Genomic DNA, 22,980 nt, shown 5'->3' with positions numbered 1-22,980 from the left:
GCAAATCCTAAGCTCTGTGGTTTAACCCACAGCGCCACCTGCGTCCCTAATACAGTGGTACCTCGGGTTAAGTACTTAATTCGTGCTGGAGGTCCGTTCCTAACCAGAAACTGTTCTTAACCTGAAGCACTACTTTAGCTAATGGGGCCTCCCACTGCGCTGCCAGAGCACAATTTCTGTTCTCATCCTGAAGTAAAGTTCTTAACCCGAGGTACTATTTCTGGGCTAGTGGAGTCTGTAACCTGAAGCGTATGTAACCTGAAGCGTATGTAACCCGAGGTACCACTGTACGAGGATTCTTAAGCCTGTGTTTTCTGTCTCTTCTCAGTGATGCCAACCGCTATCCAAGACTGAAGGCTGAGTGCTGGATGGAATAGGCTTTTGGAAAGTGGGTGTATCTTACTGCTCAGAGATTTCTTCCCGTTAAGGGGAAAACCCAGCTATATTTTTAATGTGAGAATGGAATTTCAACTAGTAATGCTTTCTAATGTTAGGACATCTGCTGCAATGTATGGCTTGGTTTAGTTGCTGGAGTATTCAGGCCGATTTTACCAAACTTTTTTTTGCCTTCAGTTATCTCTGGCACTAAATACTGTCCTTCCTTCCACCCTGCCCATTCACTGGTATGGAGGAGGGCTGACTTGCAGTGCCAATAGGAGCAAGTTGGAGCTAAATGCTGGGCGAATGTTGATGGCTCCACCTCGGGTCAATGAAAACCTTGCTTGCTGTAGAACTTGTGATAGACACAAGGGAAATTCAGTTCACAGGCTGGGCAATGACCATACTGAAGCAGACAAAGCTGCTGGCAACCAACAGCTCCTTTCCCTTCTGAGCTGGTTTAAGGAGTTCACAGGCACAATGGCCACACTTGGCTAGAAGCCAAGAAAGCAGTAGCACAACAAGTGCCAGACAGAAAGGGGAGAGAATATGTAGCAGGACAGTTAGTCATACCGACCTGGAATGCTGCCTTCATTGCAGACAACCGGTCCCCCATTGCTCCTGAGGATGGTTTGTATGCCTCATAGTTAACCATGACACTGTTACTCCCACGGTCCTGCGACACAAAGACGTTGGCAGTTAGCGCTGTGAAACTCGGGCTGCAGTGCTATACCTACTTACTGGGGAGTACGGCTCAATGAAATAAACGGAACTTACTTCCAAGTAAACATATACGACACTGTTAGTCTATGTTAGTATACTGAATTTCAATGCTTACCACGCTCTCTGATCCTAGGCCAGGCCGCTCACGGTACCCCAGTCCACCGCCGCCAATATTTAACTTCTTGCCCTTCCCTCCCTTGAAACGTGATTTCCGGAACCAAGCATTCTGGAGAAAAAGGATAGTAACATTAATAGGAGATGAATTATGTGACTACCAGGCTATGGATTGCTTCAACTACTTTAGACTACAGAATTCTGGCTGGAAGCGCAAAAGCAATACCAAAAATTAAAAGTACACAAGCACATTACAGTCAATTTGTTGTACGCTATTTGCCAAATAAAGGAGAGTTAGTTTTTCTGTTTTGGAGGGTGGGGGGGGGGGAGGAACCCAGAGAAAGCCACTTGAACTACATACTGGGGTAAACAAAATATCACTTATTTGTAGAAAAACATAGTTCCCTGTTTTAAGTAGCTTCTTTGCAGATGCCTCCAAATTGCATGAGAGCAATTTGCACAAGATAGAGGTAAAATCTGCCATGACTCATTCCTTAGATTTAAAGACAGCTGTCTGTATACTGCTAATGCCCAGGGTTGTTTTTTCCCTAGATGCCAATCTAGCTCAAGCAGTGGAAATGCAGCAAAATCTATTTCAAGGTAAAACCCCTTTTTCTTTTTAAATATACCACATACTGTGTTATATTATTTGGTGTGGCTCATAATTACACACAGAAACGTTAAGTTTCAAGTTAAGGAAAGATTACAGTGCTTCTTCAGGTTCTGACAAAGTTACCTGCATGGCCAAGTCCAAGAGCTCTTTTGTGACGTGCTGATTGGCCCCTTCCAAATTCCGAACAAGATCTCCAGCGAAGTTGCTATCCTTGTGAGTCAGCAGGGTGTAGGCCACGCCCTTCTCTCCTGCTCTCCCCGTGCGACCAATTCGGTGGGTGTGGGTGTCAATATCACGGGCCACGTCATAATTGATCACAGTCTTAATTGAAGGAATATCCAGACCACGAGCTGGGCACAGGAGATGTCGGGGGTCAAGACAGTTTCACAGCAATTCTCACATGCGTTCTGCTTATATCACATCTTGTCAGCAACGGCTGAGCTTACTCTGCTCAAAACTCTTTCCCACTGCACCACCTTCAATTCTAGGAAAGCTTCAGTATACAGTTGAAAGCAATCAAGTTATCCTAGACACTTTCTGTCAATGCTGGCCTGTATTCTTAAGACTGTATCGCAATTCCAAAAGAGACAACTGTATTCTTCCCTGACTGAAAACAGGTTTGGTTGCACTGAACTCTGATTATACTATAAAGAATTTTAGCTCCTCCTAAGGGAAAAAAAATAGGAGGGAAATATTTAGTGGGGATTTAGAACAAATTAATGAGATAGTGAAGGAGGGCTATCTTTTTCAAAACATTGATCAACTAAAAGTCCGAAGAAGAAGAAGAGTAGTAGTAGTTTGGATTTGATATCATATCCCGCTTTCTCACTACCCAAAGGAGTCTCTAAGCGGCTAATATTTTCCTTTCCCTTCCTTCCCCACAAAAAACACTCTGTGGACTGAGTGGGGCTGAGGGACTTCAAAGAAGTGTGACTAGCCCAAAGTCACCTAGCAGCTGCATGTGGAGGAGTGGAGACACGAACCCAGTTCACCAGATTACAAGTCTACCGCTCTTAACCACTACACCACACTGGCTCTCTAAGGTTTATTTAATATCGTCAATACATAGTCCACATCTACCCAGCAGGCTGAGCACAACACTCTCTGAACCACGGTAGATGTAAAAAACATCAGGGTAGGTGGATGAAAACTGGCTTAAGAGATAACACAATGTGAAGAGAGAAAGGGGGTCAAGGATGTGGTTCGGAAATTGCTCCCAGGTTTTTAAAACTTCCAACTTGCACCCCTACCTGCCACATCAGTAGCAACCAGAACTGGGAAGGTCCCCTTCTTGAAATCCGAGATGACCTTGTTTCTTTCACTCTGGTCCATGTCACCGTGCAGCAGACCCAGGCTGTGCCCCTCCTGCTTAAGGTTGTTGGCCAGCTCCTCTGCATTTGCCTTCTTGGTAACAAAGAGGAGGACACTCCCCGAAGAGGTGAACTCCACTAGGCGGCTGGTCAGCCAGTTCCACTTGTTGGGGCCAGAGGTGAAGATCTCCACAATCTGAGTGATATCTTCATTTGCCTGTTGTGTGAGGAGGAGGAGTAAATAGAGGCAAAATGAGAATATCAGGATATATTTAACACGAGAGCAGAAATGGGGGAAGAACAGAGAAGCATTATACTATGCACACCCGTGGCTTCTCTCTTTGCTCTAGCCTATTTCAAACAGTGTTTTTTCCAAAAGGTATATTACCTCTCCGATATCTCCTTGCACCACTCGGATTGGATCAATTAGAATGTCTCTGGCCAGCTTCTCGATCTTCTTCCGGAAAGTTGCACTGAACAGTAGAGCTGTTAAGTCAGGAAAATAGTACTAATGTTATATACACAAAGGTGCAAAGGAGTGCAAGCTCACAAGGAAGCCACCCCACCCACCAGAATTGTACGAGAATCTACATAGGAATTGCCTGTGATGATTCACAGGTGAGTGACTATTGCAGGCATGTCCAAATTCTGTCTCGGGGGCCTAATCCAGCCCGCTGGTCGATTTAATTTGCCCCCTGTGGCAGTATATGTCCTGGGGTAGAACCCTAAAAAAAGCTCAATAACTTTGGTCGGCCCTAACGCATGTTCACTTCATCAAATCTAGCCCTCTTTGAAAAAAGTTTGGGCACCCCTGGATAGCATCACATTTGTCATGCATCGTTCCTTACTGCATACAGCAGTACCAGAAGGACACATTATGGCTAGGAGTAAGGCGAAAGATGCTATCCAAACAGCAGAGAAGCATGGAGGCAATGGGAGAGGGTAAATGACAAGGAGACGGTGGTTCTGTATGCCCAAAAACTACCTATATATGAACAAGATTTTAGAACACTCCAAATATCTGGGAAAGGTGAAAAATCTGTGAGTGGGTGGGTGGGAAGACAGCAGGCTGTCCTTGCTTAACGAGAACAAAATGTTTGCAAATCCATTAACTTAATTTCTTTCTGGTTTAAGTATGGGAATTGGAAACAGTTTTGGGACACAAATTAATGCCGCCCCGAAGGGCTAACCACATATATTTACAAGAATAAAACAGTTCTGTCTCACACAATACATATTTCAATATATTTTGTATTCAGGAAGTCCACACTCACTCTGCCTTTCAGGGCGCACGTGACTGGCAATTGATCTGACTTGGTATTCTGGATGAAAAGAAGAACAAAGTTCCAGTCAATGTACAGTTTTCAGATGCTGAAAAGCAGCTGCCTTATAAACAGCCAGCTGGCTGCAGAGAGCATGGCATATAGTTCATGATGAAAAGTGCTCAATCTCTGCATTCTAAGACAACACCTTTTTATTTCATAAAATGCAGAATCATCCACAAGCTCAACTTCCAGTAGGTCTTGAATGAGATGTTGTTACATTTGAACATCAGGCTCAGAGTTTTTTGTTTACCAAAAAGCATGCCCCTTTAAAAAGACATTTATTTTAAAAAGGCCTTTCAAATCAATATATCATGCAACTAAGTGACAAATTTGACAACGAGCAAATATTTATCTGTGGGCTTGAATTTGTTTTTCAGCAAAGCATATTTTTGCAGCCATTCTGGTTCTTGTTTATTATTGTAATTAGAAATATTCTATGCCCCAGGAAAAAAAGAAATTAAGGAAGAAATCTGTGTTTCTTTCAAAGTCAACTAAAATTGAGGTTTGGGAAGTAAGCAAATACAGTGGTACCTCGGGTTAAGTACTTAATTCGTTCCAGAGGTCGGTTCTAAACCTGAAACTGTTCTTAACCGGAAGCACCACTTTAGCTAATGGGACCTCCTGCTGCTGCCGCGCCGCCAGAGAATAATTTCTGTTCTCATCCTGAAGCAAAGTTCTTAACCCGAGGTAATATTTCTGGATTAGGAGAGTCTGTAACCTGAAGCGTATGTAACCCGAGGTACCACTGTATATTTATATTTGAACACATCTTCAAGAGGCCAATGATTATTCCACTCAAATAATAGAGAGTTGCTTTGCAGGTGATTCACATAGCCTCTGTTTCATTAACACACACAGCACTATCTCTTAGGCACTCCTGGCCTAACCAAGAGAAAGAAAGAAAACAGTTTCTCCAGCAATGCCCAGCCTGCCCTTCATATAATATGGGTGAATAATATGGCTGCAGAACTGGGTGCTCCATGCCACTTCTACTACGAACTGTGCCCTACTTTGTACAATGAACATTGAGCAAATGAAAGAGGTAGACACTAAAAAAAAATTAAAAATGAAATTCCTTTGGCCACAAAATGCTTGCTGGAACGAAAGGGTGTTATGGAAGATATTTCTGCCCGTGCTTTGAGAGACTTCTGAAGAAAGGAAGTTCCAAAGGCTGGGAGTAGTCACTGAAACCTATCCTTGTGTGTGCTTTCACAGGGCCATCTGGAGCACAAGAGCGCCACTAAGAATTCCTTCTCAGCTAACCACAAAGTTCAGGACAGGACACGTAACACAGCTTGGTACCAATGTTAAACAGTCATAACAAGCACGTTTGCGTTTTATTTTTACTTCCCAAATTTGCACTATTCTTCACTGGGTCAAACCACTTTTCTTTCTCATATTCCTTCATATGAAAGCCTTCATTTTACACCACCACCCTCTTCTATTATCCAGAATGCCCTGTACTTTTCCGTAACACTGTTATTTAGTTGCTGCTGAGTGCGTAGCCCAAGAAATGCTTCAGCCTTTGCACTCTTTCACTAATGGATTCCTAAGACATAGAGGATGATATGAAGTTGTGGGGAACGTAGGCCACCGCTGTGACATATCCACACTGCAGCCAGTATTACTGGGTACGTACCAAAACCCATGTCAAACATTCTGTCGGCTTCATCAAACACAAGGTAAGTGACCCTCTGAAGGTTGGTTGCTTTCTTCTTCACGTGGTCAATCAAACGGCCCTGATTGGAAATATTTAACAGCACCAAGCTCGTCAGAAAAGCCAGTATCAATGTATCATTCAAACTATGTCACAGTAATTCCTTGGTCACAGTGGTTATACTGCTCCTACTTTCCCTGATATTGTTTGTGGTCCTTTTTGAACAACAGGGTCCTTAGTGATGGTCAATAGTAGCTGGCCAAGTGCCAAGGAAAGCTCTGATGGTAACCTGTAAAGGAAGACTCCCAACCAGAGTCCAGTGAGAGGGAAATGGTTTGGTTGTGTCAACAACAGACAAATCCCTCCAAAGCTGCTAACTGCCAAAGCAGTTCCTCTTGCTCTTAGGAATTCTACTCCAATTTGGATCCACATTTTCTGAATCCAGCAAGGGGGGAAAATGAGGTAGGTTCACATAAGTCACAAACCAAAGAACGAATCACAAGGTATTTCTTTTTATTTAGAACGAAAAGGAAACATATTGCAAGCCATTCTCAGGATCCCATATCCCTTAGGGCAGCCTTCCACAACCTAGGAATGTTTTGGACTACAACTCTAGCTCCAGCCAGCAACATCTGGAGGGCACTAGGTTGGGGAAAGATGCCTTACAGCAACACAAGTACCTGGAAGAAATACTCACTGGAGTGCAGACAACAATTTCTGCTCCTTCCTGCAGAGCCTTGGCCTGTTCCCACATGCTTCCTCCACCATACACTGCTACGGAGCGTAGATTGTAGGCCTTCCCAAAGCGTTTGCATTCAGCGTGGATCTGAAGGCACAGCAGTTCACAGAATATTGATACCACTACTTCAAAAACTAGAAAGACATTTCCATTACATCAAAGAAACAAAGGGACTGCAAAATGGACACTTTCCTGTGCAATGGGGCTACAAGAATACCAAGTAGATTTCTTCTTTGTTATTCTAACTCTCCTTTCCAGTGACTAAATTTTCTTCTGCCTTTTGTACATCAATCCGGCCATCTTTGTACCTGTGGCTCACCCCCAGAGCTTATCAGGATCCCTCTTTGCTGGCCTCAGACCTTGCTTTTTCTGTACCTACTCCTTCTTTTGTATCCATCACAAACGAATTTGCTAGAATAATCTCTATACATCACATCATTTCTTTTTTACTTTCTCTTTTCTTTTCTCTCTTTCTTCTCCACACTCCTTTTACCTTGTTGTATCAAAAAGTTTTAATAAAACAATTACGAGACAGAAGGGGCAGAATTTCAGGGCAGATTTCTAGCATCCCTGTTTTTTATGCTGAGTATATCCTATGAAAGCAACCAGAGGAAGTATTATTGTGACTGGAAATTGAGCCACTTGCCACTAGGCAACATTCCACTTTTAATAATGAAAATCTTAACAATGAAACAACTGAAGCACAGATGGACAAGCCTTACTCCCACACCCACTTGCAACAGGAAGGTGAAGCTGGTGGCGGCCTGACTTGTTTAGATACAACCAGCCCCCTTTAAAATCTTGATCTCAACACCGAGGGGTGAGCAGAAGCGGTGAATGCAGAGTTCCTCCTTCTCTATACCACCTATGTAAGAAGCCCTCTTTTGACACATAAAGCCTCCAAAATGGGTCTCTGGGACTTACAAAAGAGCAAGGTATTTGAAGTCCTGCATGCATCAAGTCCTGCACCACAATATCTCATTACAACTCCTTAGATCAAAGTAAGGGTGCCCTCATTAATGTGGCAAGCCAGAATGCCTTTCTGCTAAAGCATGGCAATTTTTCTGGAATTGCACCATAGTTCTGAACCTCTCTTTCCTTGTACAAGTGGTACCTCGGGTTAAGTACTTAATTCGTTCCGGAGGTCCGTTCTTAACCTGAAGCACCACTTTAGCTAATGGGGCCTCCTGCTGCCGCAAAGTCCTGAAGCAAAGTTCTTAACCTGAAGACTATTTCTGGGTTAGTAGAGTGTGTAACCTGAAGCGTATATAACCTGAAGTGTATGTAACTAGAGGTACCACTGTAAAGTTACCAAATAAATTTCAGAAGCTTTCTACCCAAGCTGCTCTTTGGTGACCAAGGTATGCAAGATGGGTTTCCCCTCCCAAAAAGTAAAAAATCCATTACCAACTCATTCCCCCATGAAAAACCCTTAATTTTAACTGGTCCCCCCCCTTTTTTGGTAAATCTCCACATACCATTACTCCCCTCAACCCAAATTAAAACAACAGCAGCAGCAGTAGCAGCAGCAGCATAATCTCCTCAGATGGATGATCTGTTCCAGGATTTATTTCCCCCCCATTTCTTTCCATGATGCTCCACACATTTCTTTACCTGCTGGCACAGCTCTCTGGTTGGACATACAATCACTGCGATGGGACCATCTCCTGGCTCCAGCTCCTTCTGATCCATGATGTGAACCAACATGGGCCAAATGAAGGCTGCAGTTTTCCCACTGCCAGTCTTTGCAATACCGATCATGTCTCTCCCACTCAGGGCCACTGGAACACCCTGAAGGAGGGGAAAAAACCCACCCACATTTTAAATCCAGCAGTTTCCCAAAACAGAGCTGGTGACTCTCAGCTCAGGGTATGGTTTTGAAAATATTAACCTTCATAAAGCCATAAGGATGTGGACCCCAGCAGCTGTAAAAAAAAAAGTCTCTAAAGTTTTTTTAGCATACCCTAATCATTTCATACTCCACGTGCTCCTCATACCCTAGTCACTTCATCACATCTCCACTTTTCAACGTTTAAGTGCTTGTGTTTAAGTGACAATGTTGTTAACTAAATAAACCAATATAAGAAACAGACATCTAAGCCCATTGTAAACCCAGCATAATATCCAAACAGGATAGGGAAAACAACATAGCATTTTGCGCGTTTCATAAATCCCATTTTTTAAATCAATACCCCACTTGAAAAGACCCGGAGTAGATTTTGTAGCAGTAGTACAAATATTTATGTACTGCCTATGTGTAAATAATCAGTATACCATCGTCACTTTTTTTTTTGGAGAAGTTGAGATGCCCTTGATGATGAAATTTCTTTTACCACCCACCAGTGCTCGATGGAAGGAGGATTCAGCTTGTGCCATAACTTGAACCCCCTACTGCCCACCTAGAATCCTGAAACACCCACTAGTGGGAGATGGGGACCAGGTTGACTACCCCTGGGCTACAGCTATTCACAGGACTCCTTCCAGTATTTTCCCAGTATTTCCCCCTAGGCATTTTAAGCACAGGGCACCCTCCGGATATGAACTTAATTCATTCCAGGGGTCTGTTTGCACCCCGAAAATTACGTAAATAGAGGCGCGCTTCTGTGCACAGCACAATTTGAGCCCTTCTACGCATGCCGTGGCCTTAACCCAAAGATTCCGTATCCAAAGGGACACGTAAGTAGAGGTACGATTGTTATCTACTTCGCTCTCTTCCATTTTTTCAAGGACTAACTGTAGCTCTAGAGGAGAAATAACAAGTTATCAAAGGATAAACCAAGGACCAATAGCCCTTCTGGATAGAGAAAACTTTTTACGCTTCTTAAGACAAAAAGGACATCCCTCTGAAATTTCAGGGCATCTTTATCTTTTTTTTTTTTTTAAAAAAAAAAGTTCATTTGGTAGTGATTCTATTGGAAGAAAATTCTTTAGGCTTTTTACACGTGGCGATTATAAATATTCAAATCAATTTTATGGCAAATTATTACTGCCTTTACTTCTAAATTAATTAGCCTGCTAACCAAGTTACAAACTGATAACGTTACAACATCTCCCCCGCCCCCCAAGAGAAACAGACATGAGAGAAATAACAAAACTATACCTCGTTGGATTACTGTGAACACTGCTATGCAGGACTCACCTGGCATTGGATAGGTGTGGGTTGAGTGTATTCTGATTTCCTAATTTGATGCATAAGTTGCTCATCAAAACCAAAATGAGCAAAACTGCTTCCTGGTCTTGGAGGAGCTGCTCCAGAGACCTAGGGGAAAAGTTTTTCATTAAAACCATGCCTTACACTTTTGAGAGAGATTACTCAATGCACATGCTGATGTAGAGTCTATATGAAAAGGAAGTTCGCTCAGTTCCGATCTCCAACAATGCTTATTGCGCTAAATCCACCTTATAGGGGTATACCATCCACCTCAAATGATTAGCTTTTCTTTTGTTGAACTGAATTCAACATTCAGCTGTGGTAAACACACTTGAAAAGCACAATGTTGAAGGGAATCTCCCAATCTAATTTAAATTAAATTAGATTGGCAGAATAAAATCTTAGAATATGCAGAGCTAGCAAGATTGGCAACAAGATTCCGAGACCATACAAGTCAAATATTCAATAGAGCGTGGAATATTTACAGAGAATACCTAAAAGAACATTGTCAAAATCTAAATTCTTTGGATTGGCCTCTGCATGAAATAAGAGAACTTTACAAAATTAACACAACCAAACAACCTAGGAGAGATACAAGTTAAGTGTGCAGTTAAAAAAAAATCACAATTAGGAATCACAATGGGGGGGATTTGAAGTCATGTTTGAATTCGTTACATGTGAATTTAAATCTTTTTTAAAAATGAGTGTTGATTTTGAATTGCCTTTTGTTGGTTGTTTCGTATTGTTTCATTCTCTATTTGTTTTGTTTTTAAAACCAATAAAATATTAAAAAAAAGAAGTGGGGAATGTCCCATGTTATCAGAAGCCCACATTTATTGGAGGATTGAGAGCATGCACATCTTATAAAATCCAGAAATTCACCAACTGGGCCTCTACAAATAGACCAAGGTTAGGTATTTTTGTATGCAAATCAGAGGGTAAATGGAACAAACGACCAGCAATATCTAGCTAGAAGCTTGATCAATCACAGAGGCCAGTGGAGTGAGGAGAATCCCAAGAAGGGAGCTGAAAGCCTGAATGACAACCAGAAGCCCTCCCTACTACCAATCCCCAACAGAATAAGCTAAGGGGGAAAGTGCCCAAACAGCTAACAAGTACTGAAGTACTCAAGGAAGCCTGAAGGTGTAAAAGGTAAAGGGACCCCTGACCATTAGGTCCAGTTGTGACCGACTCTGGGGTTGCGGCGCTCATCTCGCTTTATTGGCCAAGGGAGCCGGCGTTTGTCTGCAGATAGCTTCTGGGTCATGTGGCCAGCAGGACTAAGCCACTTCTGGCAAACCAGAGCAGTGCACGGAAAAGCCGTTTACCTTCCCACCAGAGCGGTACCTATTTATCTACTTGCAATTTGACGTGCTTTCAAACTGCTAGGTTGGCAGAAGCTGGGACCGAACAATGGGAGCTCACCCCGTTGCGGGGATTTGAACTGCCAACCTTCTGATCGGCAAGTCCTAGGCTCTGTGCTTTAACCCACAGCGCCACCCATGTCCAACTGTCAAAACCTGGTTAACAGTTTATGTCTGCTAACCACATGCCTTTTATGCCTGCTGCAAGTTTTCTTTTCCTTTTTATTGACTTAAGAAAATTATACAGACAGCAAATTGAAGAAGCCTAAATTAACATTGCCTTCTACCGATAAGAAATAGTAATAACTATTACAATAATGAAAATACTAAAAATACATTTACTTCCCCTTTTGAACTTCTCTCCTGGTTACAATATATTACTATTCTATAAGAATCTATTGTATCCTTTGCTGTCCCATATATTATTTTATTTCCCAGAGTCAACCTAACCCTCCCCTCCTCCCCTTCACCTGTGTGAGATCTTCCCATCATAATATTTTTTTCTAGTTGCTTTAATAAAATAGAATAACATGAAAACTATAATTATAATTACTTCTTTTGTCCTTGCACGCTTAACAATTGCCTATTAAGAGTGCCTGCTGCAAGTTTTCTATGGTACGTCTCCCTACACTGGATCAAACTTTTCCCTCCGTCAAGCCGCATTATTCTTGCAAACCCTCCTCAAGGTGCACTTTTACAAAGCAGCTACTGAACTGTAGCCATCCCCAATACAAATTAACTCTCCTCTGCGCCACTATCCTTGAAACTTAACATACTGGCTCTCTTACATCCTTTCTGCTCTCTTTATCTTACTTGGGTCATAACCTCACTCAGGAGGAACCATGGCACATCTTTGCAAAGGTTCTGTGTCTGTTTATTGCTCACCACACAGCTGTTATGATCATGTCTGAACAAGAGACAATCCTCAAAGCAGGACTCGTCTTACCCGGAGATTCAGCTTGTGGCGCAGCTCCACCACTTGCTGTGGGGTGAGGCTGGTGATTTCTTCATGCTCGTCGTGGAAATTTTTCTCAAACGGTGGGTATTCAATCTGCAGGCCAAACAGTTCATGGTTGACAGGGATACCACCTTATCAATTGAAAATTGGTTGCTGCCTCGGCCCTAGTAGCGGGCTGCCATGGAATGTTTATGAACATTCTTGCTATGTTAACAGTTGTAAGCATAAAGGTAAAGGGTAAAGGGACCCCTGACCATTAGGTCCAGTCATGAGAGACTCTGGGGTTGCGGCGCTCATCTCGCTTTATTGGCCGAGGGAGCTGGCGTACAGCTTTGGGTCATGTGGCCAGCATGACTAAGCCGCTTCTGGTAAACCAGAGCAGCACACGGAAACGCCGTTTACCTTTCCGCCGGAGTGGTACCTATTTATCTACTTGCACTTTGAGATGCTTTCGAACTGCTAGGTTGGCAGGAGCAGGGACCGAGCAACGGGAGCTCACCCCGTCGCGGGGATTCGAACCACTGACCTTCTGATCAGCAAGTCCTAGGCTCTGTGGTTTAACCCACAGCGCCACTCATGTCCCAGTTGTAAGCATAGCATCTGGCAAATGTGCAGCTTCTGTGAGACATTCAAAGAAGCACTTTGGTAGGGGGAAACTGACATAAGAATCATGTTCATTTGATTGTCTGGGCTTCTATGCAATGGAAGAATATAAGCACAGGAGCACATATAGTGAGGGTCTCTTCCTCACTTTGCTTTATTCAATGTATTACTATTGATTTTTAGATGAACTTCGAACTGGTGCTATGCTACTGATTGAAGACATTCCCTCACCTCTGAATGATCAATAGGAGGAAGAGGGTCAATGATTTTTTTGGATGGTGCTATTGGATTGCCATCACTGTCATACTCCAGGTTGTCCTCCTCCTCTTCTGGAACCACACCAGCAGTGGGATTTTCTGCCATGTAACGGAAATATGCTTCCTGCAGCAAAACAGAGAAATGTAACTGCATACACGTGCCAAAGAGGATGAAATGCTATTGTTGTTTTCAGTTAATTACTAGCTACATTTAGAGACGGTCACTTACCCATAAAGAACAAATAACTTTGTCTATTTTAGTAGTTCTCTTTTTATCACAGTAATTATTTGGTGAAACCATAATAAAGAACTAACAAATTGGCTGGTATATTTCGCTTTTCCAGGAAACAGTCAGAAGACCTGAGCTGACCATCTCAAATGTTCAGTGTTAAAGCCACAAAAGTGTTTTCTGCTATGTCAAAATGTCTGGCCGTCAACGCTTAATTTCCAAGACGGGTGGTGTGTGTGTATGTGTCACATTTGCCTGGACATTACAACCACTGACCTCCAAATCTTTTTCTCTAACACCGTATTTGTGAATAGGAATGATTGCAGTTACTCAGAAGTGATAGAAAAATACTCTGCACATGCTCAAAATTCTCTCTTTGTCTTTTTTACTTTGCATTTACTTCTGCTGACTTCTTGGCTAGATGTCTGCGGCAAGTTAGAAGTCTCCAGGCAACCAAACAAGAAAAAAAAATCTGAAAACTGGAAGTGTTTTCTTGTAGGTTGGTTGGTCACTTACAGTGCATTGAACAGATGTAGAACAGGTGCACAATGCATGGATGCCAATGCACAATCGGGAACCTTGACTGTAGACTGGCAAGGGAAAACAGGCTTTGGTTCTACCTCCCATCGGCTGATGGGCAACAGAGCCAAAATGTGCTGGAATGGCTGTCCTAGCAAGCTGCTTCCCCATAGAGAACTTGCTTAGGCAACTGATGCCTGCAAAAATGTGACGCCTCAGGTGCTTTAAAGCACCATGCAGGGCCCTTTCTGAAGTCCCATCTTTGGGACTGAAACATGTTGAATAGCTTGAAATCACTGTGATGTCAGTGATTGACAAGTGAGCAACCCTGCTCACCCATCAAATTTGGTCCATGAGGCTCAGATCTGACAAGGATTTGTCCTGCAGATCAAACAACAACAACAACAACAACAACAACAAAAAGGTTTTCCACCCTGATCTAGCAGACGTACATGATTGACCCTGCAGATATCTACTTTCTTGAACAGGAATTCCCCCAAAAAGTTCTCCTAACAATTATGCACTCCCTTACAGGACAGGATAGGGTTTTTGAAGCCATTTTAATATTTTACTATAACAGGGAATACCCTATATTCTCTAATTTGAAGATACAGAAAATAAGAAGCTCTTCCTTGTTTTAAAAAGTCAAATTCACATTCAAGAGAGACTCTCTCAAAAAAGGCACCTTCAGCATTTTCCCCCAAAGTGCAAATTTAACTGGTTAAAAAGTCACACTAATATTAAGTCTGATCAATACATTGCTACGACATTTTCAAGCTGTCCTTCCTCCAAGGAGCTCAGGGGAGTGTACATGGCTTTCCCCTCCATGTTATGCTCATTACAACTTTGTCAAGAGGACACAGATGATTGGAGGCTTAAGAAAAAGCCTAAATAAATAACATTGGGTTGAGAAAAGGACCAGCCAATCCTGAGAGCTTCATGGTCGAGCAGGGATTTGAACCCAAATCAACCACAATAGTTATTGGTGCAATTGGTTGGCATCCCTGTGCAGTATTAGAACATTGTGGCTATCTGGACACCCAGCCAAGAAGGGTTAAAGAGGGGTATTCATTGGGAAAATTCAGGATGTCCTGCAATAATCGGGGTGAGGTAGGAGTGGAAATAAATAAATAAATAAATAAATGAAGGAACGAAAGAAGACAGGAAGGGAAAGAAAGGAAGGAAGACACGACTTCATTTACAAATTAACAAGATTTCTATTTTCATTTATTTTTGCTGCACTGTAAATTTAAGCAATCCCTCTCCCCCATCGAGTGGGCTACACACTGTTTCTCAGCTATGTCTCAATCCTACCATGCACATCAAGAAGCACTTTAGATCTTCTTCAGAGTTAAGATGAATGCCTACCAAAGGATGTTACATTAAGCCATAAGTTTCTCTAACTCTATGGCTCATCAGTGGTTCTCAACCTGTGGGTCTCCAGATGTTGTTGGACTACAACTCCCATCATCCCTGAGCTCTGGCTTTGCTAGCTAGGGGTGATGGGAGTTGTAGTTCAACAACATATGGGAACCCACAATAGGGACAAGTCCAGAGCACTGATTCATGAAAAGTTGCAAAAGCGAGACTTTGCAGGGATTGGTAATTATGTATCACTGCACCACGAGGTGTTAAAATCAGTGCAGCTAACTTGTGGCCCTCTGGATGTTGCTAAACTACAATTCCCAGTAGCCCCAACCACCGAAGACAATGGTCAGGAATGATGAGAGTTGTAGTTCAGCAACACCTGGAGAGCCACAAGTTAACCATCCCTGGGCCACATGCTTCAGTCGTGGCTGATGAAGAAACAGGCAGAACTACTTGCTATGGAGGCTGATTAGGAGGCAAGGTCAGAGCAGTAACTCATGCAGACATGTAGTGGGCAGATAATTTACACTGCTCAGGAGACATCAATTAGCCATTCTGTCATGACACACTAGTATGCCCCAGAACACAGTTCAGAAATGACTGGGCTGGAAGTTCCAGATTTTGGATAACAGGTATGCTTTTTTATACAAGCATAATAAAGATGTTTGACTGCACCAATAGGAGACTCAAAGAAGCACAAGTCCGTGACAAGTTAAAAAAAAGTATGCAAAGTGGCATGGTGAGCTCTACAATACCTTATACCAGTGATGGCCAAACTTTGCCCTCCAGCTGTTCCTGGACTACAACTCCCATCATCCCTAGCTAACAGCACCAGTGGTCAGGGTTGATAGGAACTGTAGTCCCAAAACAGCTGGAGGGCAGAGTTTGGCCATCACTGCCTTATACAGTACTTCAATATGTTCAGCTGTTGCTTATATGGTCCACAGCAATAGCTGTCAACCTTTTTAGACCAGGACCCACTTTTATCATTAAACCTGCACAGGACCTACTTTTATTTTATTTTTATGTCTGTCTTTCTGCTTCCTTCTCCCTTTTTTCACTCCATGTCCCCCTTTAAAAAAAACAAAAGCCTAAAAAGCATTGGTTGTGCGTTGATGTGACTCACCTAAAGTTGACCTGCAAACCAGTTTGGGGTCCTAACTCTTTTATCAGCTGGGCTAATGGTCTGATGTATTTAGAAAGAACAGACTCCCCCCCCCCCGATCTTCTCAGCAAACAAAAATAGATCTGCTTTATTTCAAAGGATATCAGAAATGTGTGTCTGCACTCATTGATTACTGTTTTGTAATAGATAGAAAGGTTGCGTAGAAAACTCACTTGATCATCTTCCTCTTCAATATCATCGCGTATACCCCTGGAAAAATAAGCAGAGAAACAAAACTTCCCTGCAAATGTTCCACATACCCAGCTCCATACATTCAATCTGATTAGTGCCAATATAATGCAACACTGACAACATTCAACAGCAACCAAACAAAAAACAAAAGAACACGAACATCTTATGTTCCAACCCACCAGGACCTGCCAAATTATGAAGAGTAAAATTGATTGAATTTCAGATCTATGAAGTGTGACAGAAAAGCTGTTTCACAGAACTATATAGTTGAAGACAACGAGGGAGGTAACCTCAACACCCTGCTCCAAGGAAAAGTCATCTATACACCAGCCCCTCAGAAATCAACCCTCATAAATTCAGATCACAGCCTTCAGGGAGGATCAGAAAGGCTCAAAGATCTTAGCATGGCAAAATCTTCAAATATCCCAGCAGAAATAATGCAAGATGATCCCATGCTACTTCTCAGTCTCTCACTTGTTTCAATGGGGTTGTGATATAAAAAAATAACTTACTTTGTATTTTTTCTTTCCTTGTCTTTGTCTTCCAATCTCTTCATGTCTCTAGCAGCTTGATCCTAATGGGTCACAAAAGAAATGTAACACTGCAATGCAGCACTATTCTTCTTATCATTCTTCTTCTTATCCTATTCTTCTTATCATATTGTTTAAAGGGTTTTTCAGTGCATATCACTGTATCTCAATACAAAACCATAGGTTCAAGGTGCTGGTATTGTTGCACAAAGCCCTATATACTGGGATACCAAAACATCACCTCACCCCTTACATACCCTACTGATCAGTGTGCTGCAGGAGAGGCCATCCTGCAGATACCATACTATCAGGAGATCTGTTCTGCATGAAAGTCAGAATTGGGCCATTAGTGTAGTGGCACCTGCCATTTGGAATTCCCTTTCACTGTGCATATCTACTGGCTCTTCAGCACTTGCTAAAGAAATTCCCCTTTCCAAAACACTTCTAAAATCTTTGTCTCAGTGCTATCTGACCTAGATCTCAACTGATTTTATTTATGTGTTGTTGTTTTAAACTGTTTCTATTTTTATAGTTATTTTCAAAAAATGTTTTTATATACAACTGTTTCTAAACACGTTACTCTTTCGTATATGCCATTATATTGTAAATTGCTTTTAAAATACCTCACGGGAAGCAATTTGTAAATGAAACAAGTAACTAAATGGTAGCAGTAGTAATTTGAATCCCTCCCCAATTGTTACGAGCAGGAGTTCGACTTGTACTTCTCAGACTAAATTATGAATGTATGAAGTGGCGAAATCACCACTGCTGAATTCCCTCCTGAGAGGCACCTGAGAGGCACCTAATTGCTGTTGCTGCTTTTGTTGTTGTTTATTATTATTATTATTATTATTATTATTATTATTATTATTATTATTATTATTTATACCCCGCCCATCTGGCTGGTTTCCCCCAGCCACTCTGGCCGGCTTCCAACAGAACACTAAAATACAATAACCTATTAAACATTAAAAGCTTCCCTAAACAGCTTCCCTTGTTCTGTTCTGTTTGTCCTTGTCTTTACTTTCATGCTTGCTTATAGGGCAACAGCTGGCTATTATGGATTTTTTCACTGGTTTGCTATAAACTACCCCAGATACCCTACAATAGAAGACAGATTTAAAATATTTTAAATTAAAATAAATACAACTGATAACATTTTTGTCCCATCTTCAGAGGTGCTGACTGTTATTCTTCTCAACAGTCATTTTTGGTGCAACTCAAAGCCACAAAATATCGGCAAGGCATAAGGAGAAGGTAACTTACCTCCACCTCTGCCATGAATGCCTCCAATGGGTCATCTTCGCTGTCTGAGTCAGGTGGTTTGGAATGGAACTGCTGCCGAGTGGGGGAGTTCTCAGCGGGAATGTATGGCAAGTCAACGTTATTGGAATCTTCCTCCTCATCCTCAAAGTACCTGAAAATTCAGAGAGCGAGAAGGTGACACTGGGAAGAATCAAGTCAACACGTAAGCAGGCTTATAAGAAGGGGAAACCATTTGCTATCACACAGAGCCTAACACTGGACAATATTTTAGGAATTTTTTAAAAAAGTTTTTTTGGGGGGGGCACAGAACTAAAGAACAAACTCCATCTCTCAAATATCCACTCCAAGTTGTCTGGCAGCCTAATTTAGCTGTTGTCATGCAACTTTTATCTGGACTAGTCTTATGCTTGAGATGTCAGCTGTAAAACGGCTTAAGCCATGGGTAGGCAAACTAAGGCCCAGGGGCCAAATCTGGCCCAACTGCCTTCTCAATCCGGCCCGCAGACAGTCCGGGAATCAGCGTGTTTTTACATGAGTAGAATGTGTCCTTTTTTTTACACTGCATCTCTGGGTTATTTGTGGGGCCTGCCTGGTATTTTTACATGAGTAGAATGTGTGCTTTTATTTAAAATGCATCTCTGGGTTATTTGTGGGGCATAGGAATTCATTCTTTTCTCTCTCTTCAAAATATAGTCCAGCCCCCCACAAGGTATGAGGGACAGTGGACTGGCCCCCTGCTGAAAAGGTTTGCTGGCCCCTGGGCCTTATGCCATCCACTGCGACACTTCTTTTCACATATTATCAGGTAATACAACTACGTCTGCCCTATCAAAATGAATCATCGCAAAACAATGGGCAACTCATTTAATGAGGATACAAGTGTAAAAGAAGGGCAACTTACGCATTCTCCTCATCAAAGTTTGCTCGCTTTGATCCAATCTTGTAAAAAGAAGGCAGCTGTGGTGGTGGTGTCTTTCCAAACCCAGCTGAACCAGGGGCTCCGAAAGCACTGTGGGACTGTTGAGGGAGTTTTGGCTCTTCCTTCTTCCCAGTGGATATGGAGAAGCCACCGAAACCAAAGCCCCTCTTGGTGCCAGGGCCACCTTTGTTCCAATTCATGGTGTCAGCAATGCGTCTGAAAAAGATGAAATGACGTACTAAATATAAAGCCTCTGCCCATTTCAAAACAGTCCTCATATGAACAAAACCCCATAGGCAACTAGCATAGAATTAAATAGGAAAGTCTGACTTAGTATATGAATAAAATTCCAAGTTTACTCCAATGCAGATATTTTGTTTACTGATAGAAGCAGACTACCTTTTAAAGGCTTAATATCCAGTTCAGTTCAATTCTATTGTTTAGTCATTTCTGTTTACCAAGAAAAGATATAATCTGCATTCAGATGGCAAAGAGTCCTAAATACATTTAAATATATGTAATACAATCAGCTGCATCTTACTTAATATCTGTGTGGCTGACACTAATAAAATGTGGCAACTTTATGCATTAGAGGTTTTGTTTTTAACAATGAATTCAGGCTATCTTCTGGAATAAATATTTTTATTTAAAATGTCTGCAAGCTATTTATCCCTTAAAGGACAGTAGGCAATTGAAGTGCGAAAAAGAACCCCTGCTTTGTTAGCCCTGAGCTTACTAACAAGAACATTCACTGCTGTTCATCTTAAACCAAATAATAAATAATGTTATATAAATGCTTTTGGGGACATTTTACTACCCAAGAAAAATTCAAGTGTATCTCAAGGCAGTAAAATGTCCCAAAGCAAATCCATCTGCATAGCGTTTGAACAAAGACACTTAACAGAGCAATCCAAACCCACCTACTGGAAGGGGTATGAATGGACAGAGGTGTTCCTTGGCTCAGTTCTGCAGGTCACTGCTGTTGGAGGAGCTCCACTATTAAGAAGTGCCCCAATGCACCTGCCCAAAGAGTAGACAGGCAGAACCTTCTGGTGGTAGCATTCCTGCCCACAGTAATTCCCAAAATGGGGAATTTCAGGGAAAGAGGCTGACCTACTGCCATCATATGACAGTAATGTGTCCAATCTGGGCCTCTTTGCTACGGCAGCCTGGGCGAAGGCACAAGGAACAGGTACACTTCCCTGCCCCCGACCGGTGAGAATGGCAGGGTTGTGGAAGTGGCTTATTGCTCCATCAAACCTCACCACCGACCGCCAGGAGTTTGAATTTTTGTTTGGGGAAAAACCATGTGACTTTTTTTTAAAACATGGGCTGAAAAACACCAACCCACCCATCCAAATGGCAAAAATCAGCAGACTGCTTTGGTATTTTATGACCCATACTTTTTTTGGTTGTCAAAATGAGAGCATCTGCTTCACTGGCTCAGTTAGTTGGAACTTCTGTTTTTAAAGATGGATTTGTTACACTGGCTGATGAAAAAGCACCCCAAATACAAAAACCAATTGATTTTCTAAGGCACTTAATGACTCACTTGCTGGAATTTGAGGACATTGCGCAGGTGCTGTCCTAGGAGTACACTGTAGGTTTACTTCTGTGTGTAAAATGAATGCAATGAAAAGTGCAGCCCTGGAAGGATTTTGTCTTAAATCTGTGGAAGAGATTTGGTTCAGCTCTTACAAACTCTACAATGAATGCACATACGTGTCTAATATACATATTTTCATTGGGGATTTTTATCACGTGGATATCTGATGCTTTGAAAACTATTTGTGTCTAAGTGCCACGGTCATGCAGTCCACCTGAAAAAGTTAGGGTAAGAGAGAACAGCCTTAGAAGAGGAAAACAGATACATCCTGTGTTTGCAGGTATAAAAACGGGGAGCAGCCCTACTGGGAGATAGCGATTAAAATAGAGAACTGAGGCAGCTGGATACCGTACTTTGTAAATATGCACTATTATTGTTTACTTAGCCACTTCCATTGAAAACCACTTGACACTTCTTTTTCAAATTTGTCTTTCAATTCAAAACACTCTGTCCTTTTCTCCAGACATCAATGTAGCCAGCATACATGGGGCAGACTGACTTTTTCTAGGCCAGCCAGTAAGTTTCTTAGCCTAACCTGAACTCAGACTCAGTCTGCTGCATCCAGGTCCACCAGCAATCATATACTGGTTCGTAGCTGTGCAATGGCTTGAGCGTTTGAAGCCATTGCCACAACACATCTACTATAATGGTGACCAGTGCTGGCAGCTGTAGGTGGTTTATAGGGTTCATAATCTACACACCAGTGGATTACATGTCTTCCTTGGCCCCTTCCAGTCCTATTCTTCTATAAATGTTACCTTCAGTTTTACAAATACAGCCAGCGCTGTCGTGGAAAGAAAGCGAAAACAAAAGCACGGCAGCTATTATTTGGGGTTCAAGCCCCACTTGCATGCCATGCCCACTTGGCAGGGGACTTTCCACTGTGCTCAGTGGACTGACTTCTGAGAAAAGCGTGCACATGCACACGCTCGCTCCCTCGAGTCAGGCATGCAAATACAGTGGCACCTCAGTACTTACCGTATTTTTCACTCTATAAGACGCACCAGACCACAAGACGCACCTAGTTTTTGGAGGAGGAAAACAAGAAAAAAAATATTCTGAATCTCAGAAGCCAGAATAGCAAGAGCAGCAATCCCTCTTGCTGTTCTGGCTTCTGGGATAGCTGTGCAGCCTACATTCGCTCCATAAGACGCACACACATTTCTCCTTACTTTTTAGGAGGGTAAAAGTGAGTCTTATATAGCTAAAAATACGGTAATTCATTCCAGAGGTCTGTTCTTAACCTGAAACTGTTCTTAACCTGAAGCGCCACTTTAGCTAATGGGGCTTCTTGCTGCTGCCGCGCCGCCAGAGCACAATTTCTGTTCTCATCCTGAAGCAAAGTTCTTAACCCAAGGTACTATTTCTGGGCTAGCGGAGTCTGTAACCTGACGCGTATGTAACCCGAGGTACCACTGTAACAAAAAGCGGCTCTGATCCTGTTGCCGTTCCCCCCCTGGCCCTTTCAACGGGCGAGGACTTTTGCTATGTCAACAGAGGACTGGAGGCTGCAAGTGTGGAGGAGGAGGAGGAGCAGCAAAAGGGCGGCCTTCAGGCTCGGAATCCCAAGTGTACGTCCGAAGATATTCCGATAATACCACCTGCCTACTTACCCTCGGCAAGGGCCGACGGCTGTGGCTGGAGACAGGAGGGCACGTCGCCTAGGAATGGGAAGAGAGAGAGAGAAATCAGGTCCCCGAGGCCTCCATAGCCCCGCTAGGCCTCAGCCCCGCCCCCTCCTCCTCTTCCTTCATATCCAGGCAACCCAGCAGGAGGGGCGGCGGCCCGGGGGCCTCTTTCCAGCCCCTCTTCTCCCCCACTGACTCCTCTCTGCTTACCCGCCGCCTCGTCAGACCCTCGCGCGGCTTTCTTCCCCGCCTTCCCCTCCTCCTCGCCTGCCTTCCTCCCTCTCTACCCGGTTACTACGGAGAAAGAAAACGGGGCGCGACGTCGGCGGCCGCGACGCGATGACGCCATCGCGCACAGCGCGGCAG

General features: G+C 42.8%; 1 protein-coding gene across 4 annotated transcripts in view; it reads right to left on the bottom strand.

Moving 5' to 3' along the window:
• DDX42 (DEAD-box helicase 42) overlaps window positions 1-22,980 on the bottom strand; it is a 26,013-nt gene extending 3,033 nt beyond the window's left edge. The window contains exons 1-19 of one of the 4 annotated variants that reach the window (XM_081883909.1): window positions 22,825-22,980; window positions 22,600-22,647; window positions 20,933-21,049; window positions 19,363-19,596; window positions 18,462-18,612; window positions 17,178-17,239; window positions 16,647-16,683; window positions 13,167-13,316; window positions 12,321-12,425; window positions 9,999-10,118; window positions 8,474-8,650; window positions 6,818-6,946; window positions 6,103-6,202; window positions 4,413-4,460; window positions 3,527-3,624; window positions 3,079-3,355; window positions 1,952-2,178; window positions 1,217-1,327; window positions 956-1,054 (exon numbers count right to left, since the gene is read on the bottom strand). In XM_081883909.1, the coding sequence (XP_081740035.1) occupies window positions 956-1,054; window positions 1,217-1,327; window positions 1,952-2,178; window positions 3,079-3,355; window positions 3,527-3,624; window positions 4,413-4,460; window positions 6,103-6,202; window positions 6,818-6,946; window positions 8,474-8,650; window positions 9,999-10,118; window positions 12,321-12,425; window positions 13,167-13,316; window positions 16,647-16,683; window positions 17,178-17,239; window positions 18,462-18,612; window positions 19,363-19,596; window positions 20,933-20,952 (2,145 nt within the window). In that variant the 5' untranslated portion in view covers window positions 20,953-21,049; window positions 22,600-22,647; window positions 22,825-22,980. Of the gene's footprint in view, window positions 1-955; window positions 1,055-1,216; window positions 1,328-1,951; window positions 2,179-3,078; window positions 3,356-3,526; window positions 3,625-4,412; window positions 4,461-6,102; window positions 6,203-6,817; window positions 6,947-8,473; window positions 8,651-9,998; window positions 10,119-12,320; window positions 12,426-13,166; window positions 13,317-16,646; window positions 16,684-17,177; window positions 17,240-18,461; window positions 18,613-19,362; window positions 19,597-20,932; window positions 21,050-22,599; window positions 22,648-22,824 lie in introns of those variants that run through there. The other 3 variants (XM_081883910.1, XM_081883911.1, XM_081883912.1) reach the window with 3 other exon arrangements.

This window comes from Podarcis melisellensis, assembly GCF_964234715.1.
Source record: "Podarcis melisellensis genome assembly, chromosome: 13".
NCBI classification, from domain to species: domain Eukaryota; kingdom Metazoa; phylum Chordata; class Lepidosauria; order Squamata; family Lacertidae; genus Podarcis; species Podarcis melisellensis.
This window is presented reverse-complemented; position numbering and strand designations above follow the sequence as displayed.